This window comes from Alternaria arborescens (genome assembly GCF_004154835.1).
Source record: "Alternaria arborescens strain FERA 675 chromosome Unknown contig_9, whole genome shotgun sequence".
Taxonomy (NCBI): domain Eukaryota; kingdom Fungi; phylum Ascomycota; class Dothideomycetes; order Pleosporales; family Pleosporaceae; genus Alternaria; species Alternaria arborescens.
In genome coordinates this window covers 17,454-40,390 of record NW_021167864.1, presented here as the reverse complement: position 1 = coordinate 40,390, position 22,937 = coordinate 17,454, and the positions used below count along the sequence as shown (strand labels likewise).

General features: G+C 50.0%; 7 protein-coding genes across 7 annotated transcripts; 5 read left to right on the top strand and 2 right to left on the bottom strand.

Moving 5' to 3' along the window:
* Nucleotides 1-940: 940 nt before the first annotated feature.
* On the top strand, nt 941-1,506 carry AA0111_g4681 (hypothetical protein; the record flags this gene model as incomplete). The annotated part of the gene is made up of 3 exons (XM_028650710.1): nt 941-1,101; nt 1,235-1,375; nt 1,440-1,506. 3 exons carry the CDS (start codon nt 941-943, stop codon nt 1,504-1,506), a joined length of 369 nt encoding a protein of 122 aa, XP_028507388.1.
* A 1,341-nt stretch (nt 1,507-2,847) lies between these two features.
* On the bottom strand, nt 2,848-5,716 carry AA0111_g4680 (hypothetical protein; the record flags this gene model as incomplete). The annotated part of the gene is made up of 2 exons (XM_028650709.1): nt 2,848-4,350; nt 4,409-5,716. 2 exons carry the CDS (start codon nt 5,714-5,716, stop codon nt 2,848-2,850), a joined length of 2,811 nt encoding a protein of 936 aa, XP_028507387.1.
* A 2,793-nt stretch (nt 5,717-8,509) lies between these two features.
* AA0111_g4679 (hypothetical protein) lies at nt 8,510-12,187 on the top strand (the record flags this gene model as incomplete). The annotated part of the gene is made up of 1 exon (XM_028650707.1): nt 8,510-12,187. The coding sequence occupies one exon, from the start codon at nt 8,510-8,512 to the stop codon at nt 12,185-12,187; it is 3,678 nt and encodes a 1,225-aa protein (XP_028507563.1).
* A 330-nt stretch (nt 12,188-12,517) lies between these two features.
* Nucleotides 12,518-13,438, top strand: AA0111_g4678 (hypothetical protein; the record flags this gene model as incomplete). The annotated part of the gene is made up of 2 exons (XM_028650706.1): nt 12,518-12,867; nt 12,931-13,438. 2 exons carry the CDS (start codon nt 12,518-12,520, stop codon nt 13,436-13,438), a joined length of 858 nt encoding a protein of 285 aa, XP_028507564.1.
* A 630-nt stretch (nt 13,439-14,068) lies between these two features.
* On the top strand, nt 14,069-15,322 carry AA0111_g4677 (hypothetical protein; the record flags this gene model as incomplete). Its single annotated transcript, XM_028650705.1, has 1 exon — nt 14,069-15,322. One exon carries the CDS (start codon nt 14,069-14,071, stop codon nt 15,320-15,322), a length of 1,254 nt encoding a protein of 417 aa, XP_028507567.1.
* Nucleotides 15,323-18,678: 3,356 nt separating this feature from the next.
* AA0111_g4676 (hypothetical protein) lies at nt 18,679-20,265 on the top strand (the record flags this gene model as incomplete). Its single annotated transcript, XM_028650704.1, has 1 exon — nt 18,679-20,265. The coding sequence occupies one exon, from the start codon at nt 18,679-18,681 to the stop codon at nt 20,263-20,265; it is 1,587 nt and encodes a 528-aa protein (XP_028507568.1).
* Nucleotides 20,266-20,818: 553 nt separating this feature from the next.
* AA0111_g4675 (hypothetical protein) lies at nt 20,819-22,255 on the bottom strand (the record flags this gene model as incomplete). Its single annotated transcript, XM_028650703.1, has 1 exon — nt 20,819-22,255. One exon carries the CDS (start codon nt 22,253-22,255, stop codon nt 20,819-20,821), a length of 1,437 nt encoding a protein of 478 aa, XP_028507565.1.
* Nucleotides 22,256-22,937: the final 682 nt, after the last annotated feature.

Here is a 22,937-nt window from a genome sequence, read left to right as displayed (position 1 = left end):
GACTTTGGCGAAGACTGCAACGGCCGTATATGTGTACAACACATTGTATTTTCACAATGTACAAGTAAAAAAGAATAATTTATTGTGTCGAACTTGTTGATCTTGTCTATCTACAAGTCGTGTGCGAGCTGCTCGTGCAACATTCGGCGTCCATGAAGTGACGATGGAAGATGGACCGCCCATGGTTAATGCTAATAATGAAAGCAGTCTATCGCGGACATACTCAGGAATAGTGTTGCTGCACACTGTCGCACTGTCAATGCATTATGGCTCACGATGCGTCGTGCTTGGTAGCAATGGCTGAGCAGTGCCTAGCATTTAAGGGAAACCAAGACACCATACGCCTAGCTGATGTATGCACGACCTTCACAACCACCACGGAAGGCTCGATCATGAAACATCACAATAATCGTCTGCAAGCATAGTATCGATAATACATCTTTGCCGCTCATTCGTCACGCCTTACGTACCCCACATCTGCCGATCTGACATCAGCCCAACGTGTCCGACCCCGGAATAGCGCAAACCATCAACAAGCCATGGCCTGCGTTTCATGTCTACCCATACTTAGACGATTGTCAGCAAAATTGTTGTCAGCCTTATGATGGTTCGTGGTATCGAGCAATCTAGCATGTTTCAACAAGAAACATTTCCTATGACAAGACAACATTGCGCCTTGTGTACGTGGGTGTCGATGGCATAACGGGAAATTGAGAGATCAGAATAGATGGGTAAGAGGAATCTGATGAGAGACAGGCACTGTCAAGCAAGAGGATCAGTCTAAGAAAAGCGCTTCACAAGAGTACTACCTGTATCCTGACCATGAGCAAGAGTGTATAAAGCCAACATATCATGGTCACTTGTCCTTTCGCATCATCTTCACTACAACCCTCCACAGCTTCAGCACCACAATCCTCACCACCACCAAACTACTACCAAAATGCAGCTCATCGCTCTCCTCACACCCCTCCTCGCGGCCTTCGCCATCGCCGCTCCTACCGCCTCCGTCAACATCGACACCCGCCAGACCGGCAGTCTCCGCGTCCAACTCTCCAACGACGCCATCGACACAGCCGTCCAGCGCGTCATCCCCGCTAATGGGTAAGTCCCAGCCATCTATACCTTCCACAACAATCTCTTCCTTGTCTTTTTTGTTTTATTTTCTTCACATCGTCCAGCTCACCACCGAACGAGTTGAGGTAGTTTTCTGTTTCAACTAACCATTACATGGTAGCTCCCGTGTTTCTATCCGTGCAAACTTTGCTGGCCTGGGCCGTCCGGTGTTTGCTAATCGTGCACTGATTGTCGGTGCTGGAAATGGGCGGTGCAACATCTTTAGTGATGCGGCGGGCACGAAGAGGGGGGCTACTATTGTGTAAGTTTCTGTCGTCCAACTTTGAGTTGGAGTGAGGACCTAGCTGGGATTAACATGATGTTAGGGCTGGTGGCGACGATGTCGATTTTGGCCAGACTAACCTGGACAACGGGGTTATTGTCTGTCAGTAAAGGCGATATGAGAGACGACGTCATATGATTGGTAAGGGAAGCGTGGGGTGGTTTGTGGGGTTGGAGACTGTGGGATGGAAGGATGCTATATGAGGACTTTCGTTTTACTTGTGTTTTTGTTTTTGTCTGCGTCTTTTGTCATGCAATTCTCTTTCTGCTCGAGCACTATCGATATAGAATAAACATTTGTCTTTCTTCCGTGTTTTCTGAGTTGCCCAGTGCGCATGCCTTACACGCCACGCTCACAGGTTCCATCAATCATTTTGGCAAAAGAAATGACAAGGTGCTCCCTACCTCATCAGCGTAACGCTGACCCATCGACCTCCTTAGCTCGTCTTATACCTTGGCTTATTCAGAATTCTTTTCGAACCTGCCGAGAAGCTTACTAGATCAGCTACGCCGCATGTACTTCCTGTTTTAGTTGCTTGTGGTCGAAGAGTGGGAAAAGACCAGTCATCTCGAGATGCCAGGTCCTTACTAGATGCCAATGACATCCGAGATCTCAGACACTGGGCAGGAGGGCAAGACTCAAAGCAATAGGTATAAAGAAATAGATAGATTGGTTGTTACAGTCCTTGTATCAACTGTGAAGTTTGTCCTTAGATAACCTAGGGTTAATTCCCGGGCACGAGTGAGTCCAGTGAACAGAGAGATGTGTGTTAGCATAATTGGTAGATTAATATGATAAAACGAGAGTCAAGAATGAAATCCCAATCCTTAGATTTAAGCATAAGATAATTTCCGAAGTTAAACATGATAAGCTGTAGGAGCTTATTCTAAGAGGCTGCGCTCAAGAAGCTATTACACTAGTATATAGAGAAGCGTATTCAATAAGGAAGAGAACTCCAGGCTGCTAGATTGCTAAAGGTCCACCGGCAGCAGCTCAGGTTAACCTTCAGCCACAGCTTAGGGATTTGGCTCAAGCATCGCTCAGACGCGTACTGTCGCGCGCCGTGCGCTTGCGCATGTGACTGAGATATCACCAAGGACATAACAACTACGCTCCAGCCCATCACATCATAAGACTTTATGCTGAAGCGACAGCGCGTCAGTCGCGCAGCGTCGTACGAGAGACATCAAAGGTCTAAGCAGCTGCTCGTACAGTCTTTATCTAACGCCTATCGTTGCACAGCGAGTTGCTCAAGTAGCCCCGAATGACTTCATAGGTCTGACAAGTTCGCGAACTCAGTGTGTGATGCGATACATGCGCTTCATGGTGGGACCGTATCGCATGCGTACCCCTTCATAGGCAGGCCTGCTTATCACTCGCGAAAGCAAAATCGACCGTAAGCGACCAACATTACTATCAGTTTCGGTTCCCTATAACGAAGAAAACCTCATCTACATAGTATACACGTGCCTCCTCGGATTTGAGGGGGACCCCAAAACCAATTTGACTACCTCCGGATCTATCGACTGCAGACTTGACACCCAGCTCGTCACGATAGGAATTGGCCTAGCTCTGGAAGAGTCAGAGCCATCGACTAAGTCCCGGAAGTACTTATCCTCTAAGTCTCGGTTTTTCATAAGAAATTTCGCGAGCGTCACTTCTCTCTTCTGCGATAAAGACCAGAAATGTACAGACTCTAAGAGCATTGTGCAATAGCGAATGGAGGATTCGACAATCCGAGGCAGTAGTGTTCTTCCTTTACTATCCCAAGCTGCACGGTCCCGATGGCCAAGACCCTTCTCTGCAAGGATTCTATCGATGTCGTCGAAGACCGCCTTGGTCCCAACGGACAGGATATAAGGCGAAAGGTCGAGTATCTCCTTCTGAACCTTTTCATCGTAGGTCTTGAGATGTTCTTGAATGCGCAATTCAATAGGTTCCATCCACTGCGTATCTGGACCGAGATCTTGCGTTTCTGTGTCCAGGCCTAAGATAACAAACAGCTGTGCGGGAACGTAAGCTTTCAGCATAGGAAAGGAGTGTTGCGATGGCTTCTGGCAGTGCGGATCAGCTTTTTCCGGTGGTAGGCTCTCATCGGAGCGTATGGATATCTTCTGTTGTTGTACTATATGCCGTGCACAATTGAACATCGAGAATTGATAATAGTGTGACGGCAATAGTGTGGTTGTGGAGGGGAAAAGACTGAGTGTCATCGCGAAACCATTGAACTCCTTTTTCCGTGAGGCCTTACCAGCAGTACTGGTAGGGAAGAGGCTGCGATAAACATGTAGCATGCGGTCCATAAGACAGGATTGGAGGTGATCTTTCGCGGAGCTGCTTGTTATGGGGTTCTTGTCCATGACCAATAGCTCCTCATACCATACGTTCAGCAACACAGCTACCAGAAAATAGTGTCCCAGGTATGCCATATGATCGAGCCATTCGAGAGAGATTCGGCGCAGCGTATGAAGATGGTAATTTTTATGGAAGTAAAGGTCATCTTTCAGACTCGGCCAAAGAAAGCTGATTACGCTCTCCCACTTGAGTATGCTCGAAGAGTAACTCCATATCACCGATTGATGGGTGCACTGTCGGAAAAATCGTCTGGCGTGTAGCGGCTCCATGAAGTCGAGGAAGCTGCGGAGACCCTCCAAAAGTTTGTGGATCATGGTCATCATAGCTCGCTCAGATCTCATGATGTTGTCGATGGTTATTGGCAAAGTGGATCCGATTCTTTTCACCTGGAACTCAGCTGTGAACAGGAATGTTGAAGCTGCTCTAAGTAGTCCCCTCTCAGAATCAGACGTCTCCGGTACATCGGTGAAGCATGAAAATGCAAAGTCTACGAACTTCGTTCTGACATTACATGTGAACTTCTGAACTGGTGTGCGATAGGCATTCTTGCTCAATATGTCCTTGCATCGAAGGCAGGGACCGTCGATCGAAGTTTCGCACTGCGGTTTAGATCAGCGACTCAGTCAAGAAGAACTTGTTAAACATCGATTTACGCACCTTCTTTTTGTTGAGGCGACATCCAAAGCAGGACCAAGAAGCTTTTGTCGTAACCTTTCGGCGCTTTGGGTGGCCTTTTTTACGTTCACGATCAGCTTCAGGGCTTGTATGAAAGTAGATATTGTCGAGCGCACAACTAGACAATGTTTTGTCATAGCCAGCGTTATCCGAACCGCATGTTTTTCTTTTGGCGATGGATAATTGGTCGCCACCGATTCCAGAGACGACTGTCATGGTTTGAGAATGGAGCAGGGGAGCGGCAGTTTCTACTGCATCGGCACAGCCTGTAGCATATTGCTCGCTCGTCGGATAAGACGACGACCCAGGCGACACTGCAATAAAGGAATGGCCTTGACGCGAAGCGATGTTGCCGTTCCACGGTGGAACAGTAAGAGGACTTGTCATGTTGCAGGCGGCGTCATCAATCGGATACATTTCCAGATTATCTGCATCAACAGCGACGGATCCAACTCCTTGCCGCGCAAGAACTGATTGCGTGCTGTGACAAGGATTAGTAGCTTCCAAGAAAGATCCGTTGTTTGCGTGGTCGCCTGTATCTAAGATAGGAATCATCCTGTTGTAAGGTGGTGTTCTGAGTCGCATCGAGATCTCTGTGGATGGCTCACGATACATGACCTGATAGGGAGCACTAGGGTCGTCGACGTGGATATCGGGAAAGGTAATGCTCGTCTGATCTGGATCATGGACGACATTCTGGGAAGGATTCAGATCAAACGTGGTATCTGGGATCTGCTGTGTATGCCAGACACCGAGGTTGGAACCCTGCATGCTGCCGCTATCATTCGGCATAGGGTCGTGGTTGAAAAGCTGATGTGAATGCATGAACGCGTTGGAAGGACCAGATTCCCCACCATAGTCGGTGATTGTGCTACCCATGACAGGACCCATACAGGGAGAATCTACAATCCGTGTGTGTGTGCTTGGAGAGAAGGCTTTTGCCTTTTCTAGGATTTGATAGCGTGCTACAGTATGCCGCAACTCCGCTTCGGCGAGCTCCTGTTGCACCTCTTCTGGCAGGCCTGATCCTTGTCCGTGGTCACATCCAGCAAATCCTGCTCGTTGTTGACAAGGCTTGAAGGCCACCCACGAAGTTGACTGAGAGGTATCTCGTGGGTTTGCACTCGTTGGAAAGCTACTTAGTGTGTCGCGACCGTCTATGAGTAGCATAGCTTGCCGTGTGTCTGTTTGGGTGACCGCTATGGGCATCATGTTAAGTTCTCGATGAGCCCATCCAGTTGCATATTCATCTCGCTGTTCGGGTTCTGTGATGGCGTGTTGGCGATCCATGGCGGTGGCATACGAGGCTGATTCCTGGCTGCTAAGAAGAATCCCAGATCCTTGCGCACGAGATGTAAGGTAGAACAAAGTAGGTTGGAGGAAGGCTCCCAGAAGGCTTTGGAATACTGAAGGTTGACATGATCTTTCGATGGTAAAAACGTCGAGTCTTTAAGGGCAGTCGATGGAGGCTAAGCACAATGTGTTGACGAGTAGACAGCAAGCGACAAGGCTGAGGGACAAGTTGTCAGCACAGCTTTCCGCACCCCAAAGCAGATTAGGCTCCCCCACCTCTACCGCTCGAGCCTGCCTTCCGCAGCTGGAAACCGACTGGCGTTATCTTGGCACCACGTCTTCCCCGTTCCGCAGCCGCATCGAGATGCGCGAAGGGTTATGCCATGAGAGATTCATTTCCACTGCGCATAAGTTGCAGGATCTGGATGCAAACCATCATGCGTATAAATAAGACGAGAGGAGCCTGTGATGCAATGTTCGGTAGATCAAAGCACAAAGACTCGGTTGAAGCCTATCATTTTCGCTTGACAGCTCCTGACTACGCCACTCGAAAAAAGCAAGCAACGCGCCAATCATGTGGACCCGATCGGACATCCTCGCTCTTCTTCAACTTCTCGCCATGATTGTCTTTGCAACAGTCCATGCTGCATGGTGTCTAGCCATCCATCGAGGTGCGTATTCTTTATTTGCGCAAGACCATGTACTGATGTTCCTCAAGCTACTATTCGGCGTAGGGCGCATGCAATCAGACCTAACATGTTGATCGAAACAAAGGCTACACCAAGCCACGGCCGTAACTACCCCTCCAGGATTATCGCGTACCAACAGGTTCATTAGCGACGTGATGCCTCCACTGATCTTGGTCTGAGATGGGGACCTGACAGTCTCGATTCAAAGCATCAGCCTTGAAGGGAATTGAACGGCGCATGGTGGTATAAGTAAGCCTAGGCGCGTCTTCTGTGCTAGCAGACAGTTTAACGGACTCAGCCTTAGTGGACGAAGACAAGTTTGTATATAGACCCTCCGCCGCGATCGCTTCGGGCGTAAAGAGAGTGCCTATGTTGTGATGACGAGGTTCGACGGCTGGATCAAGGTCAGGATGTGTGCCGGTGCGTTTAATGGTGGAAATCTCCCACAAAATATCAAGTGCCACTACATCCATGGCGGAGAGCGGCCAGGGGAGGGGAGTGCAAGCCGTGCGAAGACTAGGGATTGGTTGTCCAAGAGGCAGAAAGGTCACAAGCGTCCAGTTTGCCAATGCGCATTTTGCAGCTGTGAATGTATGTCGGAATGCAACCATTCATTCGATACATCTCACCCGGTCTTCCTTGTTTAGCACTTCTAGCAGGTGGTCTTGCATTTAGCACAGACGCACGACAACCTCCCGAGCTCAAGCGTATTGCTCTAGATAGGATGTCAGTGTAGCAAGCCACAAGTTAACTAATCTTCAATGGAACAAACAAGCTCTCGACGCATTTACTGCTTGCCAAAGCAAGGCGGTCGCGTAAAGCTTATAAGAAACTGAAGTATTACACAGCAAGCTAAACTGATTTTGAAAAGACGTTAGAAGAAAATAGATTTTATGGATTAAGGCTACTGTTCTAAGAATATCTATCCCTCTAACTTGTTGTTGAATTTGTTGCGTTGGGGAGTATCTGTGGCGTCTCGTCACACAGGGTGTCCTGCCTCTGGCGTCGCATTGGAAGTCAGCTAATAGTAGGAAGCCTTCTCACACAACAACAACAACAACAACAACAACAAGGCCTCTAATCAATATTTTAGAGAGACAGTCTTGCTCGCAGTACTTTATTGTATATCTGTCTTTGTATTAGGATCTATTAGCTGCGTTATAATTCGAAGAAGAGGCCTTATTGTAGAAGGCCTTGCTTCCGGCTTTTAATGCGACTCCAGAGCCTGCTACCCGGGGATAGACGTTAGTTTGCAGTGCTGCAGATGCACTCGCTTGTGCATTGCAAGGCTAAGATGCGGGCTTATGCGATGCATGAACTGGAGCACGCTTAGAGCCACGACCGGTTCGCTGCCGAAAATCAAAACAAATATGGTCGGGCAACGTTTGGGCAATCTATGGCTGCTCACCCAACATGAAGTTACGCCTGAATCCGTACGTGATGGATAGCTTTAGACCGCTGGTTCGGGCCGTTAATAAACTACACTAACGCATGCAGAAATTACATGATAAGACGCGCCGAATTACAACCTTGCTAGCGCAAAGCTGAGCGCCATCCGTCGTTGCCGTAGAGAGAACCCTGCGGGAACACGAACACTAGTGACAGATTGGAACCGTCACTCCTGTCGCCACGTCCAACATTCTCGCCCAGCACCATACTCTGGACTACCATCGTATCGAGAACACCTGCGGGGTACACGCAAACTTTGGTCCTGTCGGTACCGTCATGGACAACGTACCGGCTGCACGTGCTTGCCTTAAGCCAGGTCGCACGTGGGAGTCTCGGAAAGCTGTTCGTGGGGAGAACACGCGGGAGCAGCAATTTTACCGGTACGCATCCAATTATCCTATGGGTCGAATGTCCGTTAAACAATCCTTCGTTGACGGTGCTAATAGTTCCATCAAGATACTATGGCCCATTCCAGGAGATGTCTGATTATGGTCCTCAATTCTGCGACGTCCGCATTCCTGACGCCAGAGGCAAACACAAAGCTGTCTCATGTCCCGATAAAATTCTTACAGCCTTCTGCCAGCTAGGTGCTTTAAGGCTGAGGGCTCGCCGTTGTTTGATTTTCTTTTTTGATGTCAATCACGCCTACATCATGGCTGAGGCGACGCAAACGCTATCGCTCGAAGATGATGCGATACACGAACCCGGAGATGAGGTCTGGATGGGCCACTCTATTATTCCTCGCGATGTTGCCTGTTGCGAGACTACGGTCAATCTTCCATCATTTCCTATCTCTGCTGCTGCAGGTAGCGATATCAAGAAAAGCGCGTTCGTAGTAAACGACCTGACCAAGCACCCGGACTTATCTACGAGGCCATACGTCACCGACTTTCCCAATGGTCGTTTCTATGCCGGTGTGCCCATAACTACGCCATCTGGCATCAATATTGGCGCATACTGCATTCTCGACGACAAAGTCCGAAATGGGGTTTCGGACAGAGATCTCATCTTTCTGCGCGACATGTCGAAAACGGTCATGACCCACCTCGAGGCTGTGCGTGCTCTTGCTGAGCGGCAGCAAACCAATCGTATGGTGGCTGGACTTGGTGACTTTGTGCGTGGTGGGGCTTCGGATGCGGGTCGTACAGCGCCGTCAGCAACCAATACACCTCCGAAAGAGGTTGGTGTAGAAGCCCAAGATACCCACGCTGTAGAGTATCGCCTGCCCGATGCATTGGTTGATGCTACGGGAACGCCTGCCACGCCGTCTTCGCAGTCGTTAACGGACTACTTTGTTACTCAGCATCAACCAAGCCCACTGGCAAGCCATGCTGAAGCACTTGAAAAGGATGCTGTTTCTCTACGACAATCAAGCGAATACAGCGGAATCTCTTCCCCAAATCATCAGAAACATGATTTACCCGATCGATCGGTGCGGACAGATTCTGGAAATATACCAAGTTTTACTGCTTCTCCAATAGAAACCTCGACGGTTCGTCCACTGCCTCGTCCGCGAGAGAGCGCTGATGATCCAAAGAGTACGTATCAACGTGCTGCTGAAATTCTTTGTCAATCGCTCAACATTGATGGAGTTGCCTTTCTCGACGCGTCCGTCCGAGTATTTGGCGGGTTGAGCAATGACCAAGATGCTGAGTCTGTCGAAGGCAGTACTGCTGAGAGCGGCGATTCTACAGGCACCTTTTCACATTCAGAGTCTGCAGCTGAGCCACGAGTCGAGCGCGCAAAAGTCTGTCAGGTGTTGGGTTGTGCACAAACTGTGCGTGACGATATGCCGGGCATGAATCGTCCCAAAAGTCTGCCTCCCAAAAAGTTGACGGAACTGTTCTTACGTAAGCTTATGAATCGTAATCCGCACGGAAAAGTCTGGACTTTTGATGAGCACCTCAAAACGCATTCTGAAGATGGCTTTTCTTCGGACGAATCTGGCACCGGTATCGACGCTGCTGCAGCGCTGTCACCGAGTGTTCAGCAACGGAGGGCCACCCGTAGAGATCGAAAGAGTGATGGAGAAATCTTGCAAGCGGCATTCCCAGGGGCGCGATGCATAGCACTCAGTGGTATTTGGGATTATACGAGAAAACGGTGGGCCGTTGCGGGTCTGTACTGGACTATTGATCCGTTCAGGACTTTTGCCAAAGAAACAGAGATGAAGTTCGTTGCTGCCTTTTGTGACATCATCGTTGCTGAAACCAAACGTCTTGAAGTGGTTGGGACCGACAAAGCCAAGTCAGACTTCATTTCAAGCATATCTCACGAGCTCCGCTCCCCGCTGCATGGTATTCTTGGATCATGCGAGTTATTGTCGGACCGTGGGCTAGACGATACAGCAATGACGTTGCTCGAACAAATAGATTCATGCGGACGCACGTTGCTTGAAATCATCGAGCACCTGCTTGATTTCGCAAATATCAAGAGTCGGCGATTGAGAAAGGGTTCTGTCAAGGGCTCAAAAATCAGTCGGAAGTTTTTACCACCTACCGGAAGTTCTTTTGCCGATGATCTAGAAGCACTACAAAAGAGCGTCGCACTAGATGCTCTGACCGAAGACACCATCATATCCTCTATATACTCATTTTACTACGGCCAAAGACTCCACAAGGACACTCACCCATCGGTCATTCTTGACATTGACCGTTCTAACGGCAAGGCCTGGACATGCAGCTTAGCGACAGGCGGCTGGAAGCGGATTTGCATAAACCTCGTCACCAACGCACTCAAGTACACTCCTTCTGGTTTCATTAGGGTCTCTCTAAAGCAAGAGCCCAAGCCAGGATCACGTCGGCGCTTCAATGCTTTGCTTACTGTCTCTGACACTGGTATAGGCATGTCGAAGAAGTTTCAGAACGATCGTCTGTTCCATGACTTTTCTCAAGAAGATACAATGTCCGATGGTTTAGGCCTTGGTCTGCACATGGTCTCGCGGATAGTATATGCAATGGGTGGCAGGATCGAAGTCGTAAGCAATGGAAAAGGCACAGGCACTTGTGTCACTGTACTTGTGCCCTTAGAGCATAGCCAGAAAAGTTCGCATCGCAGTGACTCTTGGGACAAGGAAATTGTAACTTCCCCAAATGTCTTTGGAGTTCTAAAGGTCGGTCTTGTCACAGGGACAGAAGTTCCAACAGATTTTGAGAATTCTTCGACAACAGAACTATCTTCATTAGCGATCGCTTCTGTCGAAAACAATCTCAAGTTCATGGGCGTACATTTCGAGCGATGCAAGTGGCGAAGCGTCAATTCATACGACCTGATACTCGTCATGGAAGCTGAACTAGCTGGATGCCTCGCGGCACTACGAAACAGCAGTGCTGCGGATGATCTCCATGCAAAGAATGCCGACGGTCTTGCACCTGTGCTGGTTATATGCAACCATAATCCAAGTGCACGGATGCTACGAGACTCGTGGGCAACGGACGATCTCCGGTCTTATGTAACCATGGAACATGTTGCTCTACCATGTGGCATCAAACAGATCACTCAAGCGATCTCGTCCGCTTTACGTCAGCACGAGAAGCTTAAGATGGCACGTTTGGACATAGTAGAAGCTTATCAAGAGTCTAGAAGGGAGAGCTCTGCAGACAGTGTGGCACTATGTGACATCAAGACTCAGAGTCAACCCCAACTGCGATCGTTTGCTCCAGTAAGGGCGACGACTAATATCACTTTTGTAGAGCAGGCCTGGGCTGATTCAACGCGGTCGACTGATAAGTCAGCACATGTGCTTCCAGTACATTCGTTGCCAAAAGATGCTCAGCTTTTCTCCTCATCGAGCCATCGCATATCGGCCCCCCAGACTGGTCTGGATTCACAGGCTGCACAGAATTTGGGACCGGGTACCCCTTCAACCGAAGTCACATCTGCACTCGGACTTCCTACCCAAATTCCAATCTTACTACTTGTCGATGACAACGACATCAATCTCAAGCTTCTCTCTACCTTCGCTAAGAAGTACAAGTACTCGCATATCCTCGCACAGAACGGCCAGCTTGCTCTTGACGCTTTCGAGAACGCTCACAGAAATCTCAGCTCGTGTAACAGCAACGAGGCGGAAAACGTCCGCATAGTAAGAACCGGCATGCCAAATACAATCATTATGGACATCAACATGCCTGTCATGGACGGTTATGAAGCCGTTCAGCGGATCCGCTCTTACGAGAAAAAGCATCGTTTAACGCCATCCAAGATAATTGCTGTAACTGCTTTACAGTCGGAGGCTGCACGAGTCGAGGCGATTGGTAGTGGCTTTAATATGTTCTTAAGCAAGCCGGTTAAACTGAAGGATCTAGCGAAGCTTATCCAAGTGGGTTGATTTTGTATGCCAGCAATCCTCTTGGTTGTTACAAGGTAACAAGGAAGTATTCCTCCTTGACGCAGGTCGCATAGTAAGTGATCTCACGTCAGAATCTAGACAGGGATGTTGGGTTAGCTGGGGCTGTGACTATGGTACACCTTATACGACCTGACTGCGCCACACTAAAGAGACCACGTCTCAACAAGATTTCCCGCCTTCGACCTCTTCCCTTCAACCCATTACCATTTTGCCAGCTTAGTCCCATCTGCCAAGCCCGCGATACTCGATTACCAATTGCAAGGGCGAAAATTACTCACATTCAAATTCATCCTCCACATCACTCAAGCAATGACTGATAACAACGACGATAACTTCAACACGCAAATGCTTGCCGCTATCGAGTCTAACGACCTCGGTGCCCTGCAAAATATGCTGTCGACACGCGAGGCCGAAGGTCCTTATGCTTTGCACCGGGGTCAGGGATTGACCGAGGCCCTCAGCACAGCATTGGAGCTAGCTCGGTTCGATATAGCCGAGGAGCTTTTCAAGCTTGGTGCCAGGTGGGGTGATAGCACCATCATGTATGTCTCAGAAGGGGCACGTGAGGAAAACGGGTGGAATACGAAAGCCATTGATGTGGCGCTAGCGCACGGTTGGAATGTCAACGAGCACTTTGACCATATCGGCAGCGCTCTTGTGTAAGCCTTTCGCTACCCTTCTCGAGACCATTTGACGCGCATAAATGACTGAAAGGTACACAGACACCTTGTCAGCGCAACAGAGACAGGCCCAGAATATCCCGATGGCGATACAGCTGCCCTAAAGATCGCTGCGCATCTATTATCAAAAGGCGCCGAGGTGGACGAGGGTACCCAGACGAGCAACAACCCACTAGAGTTAGCCTGTATGAAAGGTGATAGGCATATGGTAGCGCTATTATTAGCACATGACGCATCGCTGGAAAAGGCGCCCAAAGCACTCCTCAATGCTGCCAGAAACGGCAACATCGACATTATGCAGCAGTTGCTAGATCGCGGCGCTGATGTCAATACACACCCGTATGGAGACTTGGAGACAATTCCTGCGCACCGACAGGGCAAAGGTTGGGGCTCTGCGCTACATTGTGCTGTTAGGGAGCACCATACTAAGGCAGTCTCATTTCTCTTAGAGAAAGGCGCGGATAAGGAGTGCAGGAACAGGGTGGGGCTTACGGCTTTGGATTTTGCTCGCGAATTAGGACAGAATGACATTGTGCGGTTGTTAGAGTAGAGTGATGACCACTTATGCAATCGTCTACCCTGAACAGCACTATTCACCATTCCTAGTACCCGAAGAAACGTAGTTGCAGGCTACCGAGAATGAGCTAGCACCTAGGCCTGTATTAGGTATTCAGTGGACGAGATGAATAATCGAGAATCTGATGCTTGAGATGTGTATCGAACTTAAATTGTAGCAACTAAGCCTAGGATGGGTCGCTGACGCGAGGGTGTCGAGTATGATACATAGAAAATGAAGAACATCTAACGACAATGGCATTGATGCCGGATATCCAATAGCCAAATTTAGGTACGAAAAGCCTTTGGAAAAACCACGCGAGGCGGCACTCTTGAGATACAATGTTGCCAAAATGAGAAAGGGCCGTCAGGGCATACGCCTTTTGCAGCTGTGACTGTGTGTCGGAACAAAACTATTCACTTGATACATTTCTTCCTGTTGCGACCATAACGTAGTACTCCTTGGTGAAAATGCCAACGCTGCAGGCGCAAACTCGGCAGCTTCCAAATAGCGACCTGTCTGTTCTCAACTGCAACAGATTCCTCCTCACCAAGCAACTGACAGCCGGAATAATTTCAACCAGTCCAAGCTCCAAGAGTACGTCGCTCCGTCTTTGATACAAACATGCCTCTCCACGACCAATCCATCATGCAAGCCCACGAAGAAGCCCTAGCCTTACTCACGAGCGCGCCTCAAAAGACATCCAATGCATCAATGGAGAACCTCTTGAGTATCTATGGCGCACAAGAGGGATGTAATCTATTATGTGAGTCTGTTGATACTATCCAGCGCAAAACGATTCTGGAGGAGCTCTCGGAGATCTTGCATCTGCGTGGTCGTTTGCAGCAGACGGGCGCTACATTCTCTGATAAGGGAGAGATGCTGACCTATGGGAACCCATCTTCACCCAAGGAGTTCGAAGCCATGATACGTCTCGGTCCATTATACGTTGATCAGTGGAATTCATTCTTCATTGAGACCTACGAACCGTCTGACAGTGGAGGTAAAAGTGCGCAACTATGGGCTGGTTTACGTACCTTGAAGAAGCTGCTTCAGAATGAAGGCGTAGTGTTCGACCAACAGCACCAGCGGTATTCCTTTGGCGATTCAAGCACGAGACTGCGAAGATTGTGTTGCGCGTATGATGGGTTACGGAGTGAATGGCTAGTAATTTTACGAACAAGCCTTCCAGCACGTAATGACGCACAACAAGCGACCCTTCTTGGAGAGGAGTCATCTAGCGAAAGCGACTCAGGATCCAGCTTCGATGATAGTCAAAGATTGAACGGAACAGTGATTCTTGATAGGGAAGCGCCCCGAGACATCACCAGTCAACCTGTGATTCGGCATCACCGCAGGAGTAGCGTACCACACAACATTGGTTGGCGTTTCAGTGACGATTCTATACCGAGTTCTCGCAAGAATGTCGCCTGGAGGTCTAGTGACGATTTGAGCTTGGCACCAGAATGGAGCGATGTTGAACAGGCCAACGCTCAGGGCCCGCAAGATGCGTCATCTGTGCCGATATTCAGGAACTGTAGTCCTAAGCGAGTCAACGCCTTACATGGAGATGCCAGACCAGTAACAACTCCATCATCCATTCCCACCAATCCGATGCTACATGGCGCACCACCGTCACAAGTAAGCCATCTAGCTTCTCATCTTACCCAATCGCGCGCAATACCGCCGCTGAAAAACGCCAACGCACAGATCAGGTCACTTCCTGGCGATATCGTGTCGAACGCAGTAGGAGACAAGGTGATATCCGGAGATGTAGCGAAGGCAATCCCAGTACGAGAGGCAGCCAAGAAAGACCGAAAGCATAAGACATGGAGTAGAGTACGCCGCTGGTTTCGAAATCCTTTCAGCCGCAAGTAATGTAGCGTACCACTATGGTTCTGAATTGGCGTGACAAAGCGCTCGTAAACTACAATGACGCCCAAGGATACTTAAGTGGCTATGAGCGATCGGTATCTAGCGTCGCCCTATAATAGTAAATTCACGGATGGATGTCGTTGAATCGCACATCGATAACGAATCGTTCCACCTGTTCTTGTTCCGTCTTTTTATTTTGCCGTGGTGATCCATACTGCCTAAGACGAGCAGCGGAATGTTCTGCAATTCTCTGACTTTCAGCGCCGAAGTGACAAGCTGTGTCATAAAGCTTCTTGAAGATAGGGTTCTTCACATAGATCGCTTAATCCTTTGGTTCTCCTGCAGTAGAATGTCATTCAGCCTGCGTGGTTGTTATGCCTTGCAATAGCAGTCGACTCGAACACGTAGGGCTCCGAAGCCCGTACGTCGTTGACCGATCATTGCGCCGTTGGCAGGTCGGTAGCAGATGCTCATCATATCATTTGGAATGCAGTATCCAGGTTCCTAGCCAAAGATGCACAGAGGTGCGACCTGATAGATGCAGGATCGTGGACGCGAAGGAAAGGAACGTGTAACGTCATCATGTGGTTAGCGCATAGCTAGCGCCATGCCGTGCTTTCTTTCGACAGCATCATCACTGGAATTGACAAACATCTCACATCTTCGCTTCCAGCAAAAACGACAAGCACCGCTATACCATACAGGCCAAGATCTTATGCACCAGCAGTTCATACAAAGCCAGACTGAAGGAGCCAGCGCTTTCGTCGTATCCATCGTAATAGCGATCGAGCCTGTTGTCGCCTCAATGCTTATCCGATCGTTCGTGTCGAACATGTATCGCGCGTTTACCTTGAGCAACGGATTTGGAAAAGAAGAAGAAATAGGTGTTAACAGTCTCTCAGGAATAAGTCTAATCTCGTTCTCTAGCCATACAGGCCAAATATGGCTTCGCTGCCGCGATCGATAGTCACGAGGTACTTTGCACATCCGTGTCGCCCTTCGTTCCCGGACGATGAGTGCGATGTGGCTCCCATTTAGACGCTAAAGCGGTCGTCAAATCGTCTACTGCGGGATCCTTCTTGATATCGACCTTCATGGCATTAAGTCGATCGCTCACATCCTCAACGCTGACTTCGTGAATTTTGCGGTCACTCAAAACTGTTGACAGAGTAGCTTGATCTGAAGTTGGATTGTTCGAGGACATTCGTCACAATAGTTGGATGAATCCAAATTGCAATGCCTTCGTTTGCCTGTAACGGACGTTTCTACAAGCGAATTAGATCGTCAGGATATGTCATGAAGCCCTTAGCCTTTCTCTTACGACATGCGATAAGGCTGTGAGCTGCGTCGAAAACTTACTGCTGTAGCCTGCTCAAGTCCACCGCAGATACCTCGAAAATCTGAAGCTTATTAGTCGTGGCAATAAAAGCGAAAGTTGGAGGCAAAAATTACGGCGCACCCACACTACTGATTCACGCAACCTATGGTACGCGCGGAAGGACCTCAGGGAAATTTTCTGAGCAGGCTTATGAGATCTTGTCACGAACGTGTGGATTCTGATCATCCACCTTGACGTTCGACAAACGCTCAAACAACCAACGCCGCCTACCGCCAGCCCGTCAGCCCGCGTCCAAAGCAAACGCGCACAGTCTGCCCCTATCCAGTCACTGGTAGGCATTTGGGTCGTTGCGTCTTCCGTGCTTGCTCTGCATCAAGCTCGACTCTCACAGACATTATAGTCTCCGTCAACAACAATGAATACATCATCTCGACAGATTGCGACCTTCCACACCGGTTTAGACTCATCGTCACTGTATAGCGAAGACGACGGCAGATCTGACAGCAATCTGTTGGGCACGCAATCCCACCATCGGTCGTCCTTGGAGCCTAACATAGGAGGTTTGCCTTGTGACGATGCACGAGACGTTGACGGGACTTCTGCGTCGTCATCTACAAGGGGGCTCACAGGTTCAGGTCTAAATGACGGTCAAGGGTTTAACCTGGATACTTCTGTCAATTACACGCCTGCCTGCCGCTTGGGGACTCAACAAGAGACTAGAGCACGTCGTTCCCAAAGCGTAATTGAAGCCACAACTCTGCAACACAACATCTGGCGGGATACTACTTTAGATGAGTCCAGAGCATATTTGCAGCGAATTCTGGCAGAGCACGATGCTATTAATGATGGCTCAAGCTCAGACGAGTATTGGAAGCAAGACCAGGTCGAAGGGGAACCTAGCGCTCGACATGTGACGCTCGCTAGTCGCAACATGTGTCCGATCAATTCGAACGCCGGCTCTTTACGACACAGACGCGGAACCCTCTTGTCAACGACGTCGCTTATCTCGACTGACTCGGGAGAACAGACTGAGATTTCCTACCAAACTGATAAATTCCGCAACATGCTCCAGGACGGTACGCATACTTTAGAAACTGCGGAGAATATCTTACAACCGGTAACGCCGAGGCCTCGAGCGTTGACACTTTCAGACACTCCCTCTGAACTGCAGCTCCATAGCTCTAGCTCACTTGCGTCCGACGGGTCAGCACACCAATCTACCGCACTATCAGGGCTCGATGGAGCTGATGGGAAGTCTGACAAGCTTTTGTCTACCGGAGCGTCTGATCAACGGATCCAAAGATCAACTCGTCGCTCGTCGCTCGCTACACGACGTCAAGGACGGACTGACTGGCGGGATTGCACCTTGTTGTCATCAACTGGGCGAATGTATGGCCTGGGAGACCGTGACGAAGGATACGCGGCCGGTCGCTATGTGACAGTGACCAAGGAAGATGCGCAACCAAAGAAAGAGAAGCGGAGAAGAGACGCATGGATGCGCGTATCGTGCTTCTAAAGACTGACATTAGTGATTGGGCGCGCGGTCTTTCCTGACACCAAGCTTAAAGAAGGTGGAATTAGACGACTGTTCGTTTGTAGGCTTGCAAAGTTGGCGGAATGCTAGAGCAAACAACGAAACCTTGTCATTCTACTCGTATATGGTAGCTATGTTGGCAGACGCTTGGCATTCATCGCCCGTCTATCGTATTGACGTCATGGCCACAGCGAACCATGACTCATATGTGATGCCTGCTTCGCTGGCTGCAGGTGAGCATATATAGCCGTCTTTGAGACTACACAGTACACGTGATGACCTCTTGGCGCGGCGTTTCACCTTAGTTCCGGCAGTTGCAGCCGAATTCGGTATGCGCACGGGCCCAGCACCAACTTCTGGCAGTAGCGACTGTCCCTCACTCTTTCACACCACCTCTTCTCCGACAACGACAACATTCTACAGCGTGCCAGTCGCGTTGTGGATCATCGATGATAATTTCACAGCGGCGATCGCTTTCACGCTACAATGAACCCGCTCGCTGTTGAATATATAGCGCTAAGTGCGAGACAGCGACTTACTCTTCCCATCAACTACAGTCACAATCTGGGCAGCTTATTCAGATCCGTGGCAAATTCGAATCCTGAGTCTACCACTAGTCGCAGAACCTCATTCGATTCCGGTGGTTCAACCTTGTGCTTCGACAGTCAGCCATCGCATACGTCGCGGGATCCTGGAAGCGAGAAGTCTCCAAGAATGACAACATATTACCATTATGACTCTGACGGCAGAGTCACGGCCTCAACCTCTAGCCCGGGTGCTGGAATTTGCACAGGTAGCCCTTTGGCATCAGACGCCTACGAACGGCAAGGCGACGTTGTAGGAGCCTTCCTTGCACGTCGCAGCATGATTTACCCCGCATCAGGCGCCCCGGAAGCACAAGAGGTATATGGGTCTTCTTTCTACCCAGCCGTGGCAGCCTCCAAAAGCGGCGTAGATGGCGAATCTATCGACCAAAGCCACCGATTGAGTGACGGAGACGAGGGTTCTAGCTACACAGCTAGCTCGTCACCTAAGGCTTCTCATACGCTCGGCTGGGCAGGTTGGGCATCCCAGTCAGGTGTGCCGCGACCGTATACAAATCCTGAGTACATTCGCCACCTGCACTCCCTGCTCAATCTGCTCCCTTATCTTCAACCCGAGCGGAAGCTCAATGCGCTGAATGGTCCGGTGGTAGATATCATTGAGCAAGACACTGGTTTTGCTCTCGCTTATCAGGTTCCAAAGAAGATGCTAGTCCTCTTCCTTGGTCGTAAAGTGGTTAACAAGTTCATCCGTACCATACACCGTGAGGACGACAAGAACTGGAAAGGTGCACCAACTTCCCAAGAGATGAATCTACCCAGAGGAGTTGCTAGCCAAGCTTCTATGAAGATTCTTGTAGCATGGATGTTTCGGGCCTGCCAATACCAAACCATGGGTACGATGAAGCAGATCCGTATCCCAAGGAACACTTTCGCGGCCTGCTCCTTGGCGAGGACTATGGAGCTTTTCGAACTCCACAAAGACGCCTTGCGGGTCGATCATTACATCGCTGCAACCCACTTTACTCGGCCAATCTTTGCCAGTGAATTGGAGACGCTTTGGAATTGCCTTGGGAAAGGGAGCAGGTACGTTTACGCGGCGATCAATGTAGTTGGCCGGCGACTTCGTGCATTCGACGCTGGCAGCACTGGGGAAGACTCACTGGGAATTGATGCGGATATGTTGGCCATGCTCAAGGAACACCCGGACCTTGGAGCGCGGGTGCGTGATCCAAAGTTGAACGAGCAGCACCGACCCTATTTCAGCACCCAGTGGATCAAAAGATTGAACGACAAGAAGCACGACAATCGAGACCGAAAGTTCGACGAGACGTATAATCATCCTAGTGAGCCATCATCGAGGGATTCTTGGAATGAAGAACCAGCGGAGGGTTTTAAAGGTGAGCCACAGCCACTGGGGCTAGAAACTACAGCGCGCAAATTCGCCGTTCTGCGAATCGTCCCCGAAACCATAGATCCAGCGAGGACCGACGTCCAAAGGTGCTCAGAATCAAATGATAATGCCAGCTAGCATCCATGGTAGAGATTTAGGCAATTGTGCTACAGTCGCCTTTGGCTCACAGCGGCATCGCGACGCGATACCATGGAACATTCCATCGGACACCTGGTACTGCAATGGCCCATAAACGACGAGCCACGCATATATACCGCGTTACCATCGCCACCATCGTTGAGATCATCATACACAAATGGACCGAAACACCACCACAATGGAGTATCCCAGATTTGAGGTGGATGATATTGCTATGCATAACGAGTTCCCCACCTTCCCGCTGGGCAGGATAGAAGATCCGGCGGCTTTGAAGAGTGCAAATGATTTCCAAAGATATTCTTGCATAGTATGGCGTTGGTGAGCTTTCGAAACATTCTGCTTGATAGGCGGAGGAGACCGTCGCTCGTATGAGTATGAGGCTCATGATATAGCACAAAGCTTGTTTGACAAGTATATTGACAATATTTAAATAGAATTATTTACAAGAAAAGGCGTCCTCAGAACTTAGTACCACCCATCGTACATCCCATTCTTACTTGTAGGACTTTTGCGTCATCCACACATCTTGAGCCTAGAAGTAGCGGCCAAGAGCGCGGCGGAACTTGGAAGAGCTGTTGATGCATTGGGAGTACCATTCATTGCTCTTCACGCAGGTCGCAGGAGCCTCGCACTTGGTGGGACCGGTGAAACCCTGGCCACCGCACTGCGCGTAGAGCTTGGCAGCGCCGGCGGATGAACCAGAGCCAGTGGGAGCGGCAGGAGCAGGCTTAGCAGCGGCGGTGGTAGCAGCCGGTTTGCTCGGTGCCGCAGAGGTGGGAGTGGAAGGCTCGACAACCTTTTCAGCGACAGGAGCAGACGCAGATGCGGTACCGAGGTTTGCGGGACCAGCATTGGCCTTGACGTGGGCGGCGACCTTGCCAGCCTCCAGAACCTCAGGGACGTCGATTTTTCCAAGCTGAGCAATAAATCCGGAAGAGGAACCAGGAGACAGCTTGCCGCTGGCAGAGTCGACGCTGTTCTCGAGACAAGCACGGCCAAAGGGAGCAGAGCAGGCATCCCCACCCTTGCTGACGAAGGATGCGATACCAGCAGCGTGCTCGGTGTTGGGCTGGTCAACGGCGACGAATGCGTTACCCTCGACGAGTGCACTGACACCATCGTAGGCATCGAAAGCATGACCCTTCATGTTCTCAAAGAGGTTGTTGATAGCGTGGAAAGTGCTGCTGACACCGTCTTGGCCGAGCTTGGGCGCACGACCAGATACATCGTGGAAGTAGTTCTTGTCGAGGGTGAACTTCTCAGTCTTTCCAATCATCATCATCGTCCAGTAGTGGTTGTCGTTGCAGGTAGCGGACGTGGTGGTGACACCGTCGAATTCGTTGTTAGAGAGGGTAGCCTCGGAGCCATCATAGTGGCTGACAACGAACATACGTCCGACGAGTGAGAACTTGCAGTGGTCAACCCAGATCTTGGTGTTTCCTCCCTGCATGTCAAGAGCGTCACCTCCCCATACGACGCCGGGGTTGATGTTGGTGAACTCGACGCCCTGGATGATGACGTTGCTGGCGTCTTTGGCGATGGAGACACCCTTGCCCTTGATCACACCCTTTCCGCCAACGCCGAGGATAGACTTGTTGGATCCAATCTTGAGCGCGGTCTCACCGGCTGCATCGTAGGTGATGGAGCTGACGGGTGTCATCTCCGAACCACCGCAGGAGAGGTCGCCCAGATAGTACTGCCCACCGCCGCTCTTGGCTGAGCAGGTGGACTTGTCGCAACCAGCACCAGTCGCGGTCTTGCCAGTGAAATCGAACTCCTTGTTGAGTACAATCACGCGCTCAGTGTCATCGGAGAGGTACTTCTCGAGCTCCTCGTTCGTGGTTGGGGTGACAGCGGCGGCGTCTCCTCCACCGGTCGCACCGGCACCGTACCCGTAAGCTGTACCAACAACCGACTGGGCAGATGAGGTGGCAGCCGCGGCCAGAAGTGCAATGATCTCGAAACGCATGTTGTAAAGTTGGTACGCGAGGTTCAAAAAGGACGGGGTTCTGTAATATCTGCGAGAAAGTAAAGAACGTTCACTCAGACCAGCCGAATATTCCGCTCAAGGTGTTCAACGAGAGAAAATGAGAGAATAGTCAAGAGATAGTTGATCAGAGAATGTGTAAACGAATGTAGTGAATGACAAAAACCAATATCGCGAGCAGATCAGATACTATTATACCTGTTGATGAATACGCGCCAGCTTTGCATTGCGCAAGATTGAAGGTATGTGGATGCATCCTTCCCGCAGCGGCCATATTTCCAAAGTCGTTATGGCATGAACCAATATCGTGGATGTTTCAATGCTAGTGCCTGTCTGATGTTTCAAGCGCACCGCCACGCATACGCCAAGCCGGTCATATGGCATCGGTGCGCTTGTCAATACCAGATCTGGCGTTCTTCATACAGTTTCGTACGACGCGAGGTTGCATTGGGTTGCGTCCGATGTCTTGGACGTGGGGAGGAGCGGAAACGCAGGGAGGATGAAACATCTGACAAGGCTGGAATCGGTAGCGAACGCCACACCTGTTTTTAGCGTCTCCAGCCACGCAAACACGTTTTTTCATGGATGACGGCTAAATTTCCCCACGCATCAGAGCAGCACAGAAAAGACGAATTTTGTGGGGGAATTTAACCGTCTTGTCAAC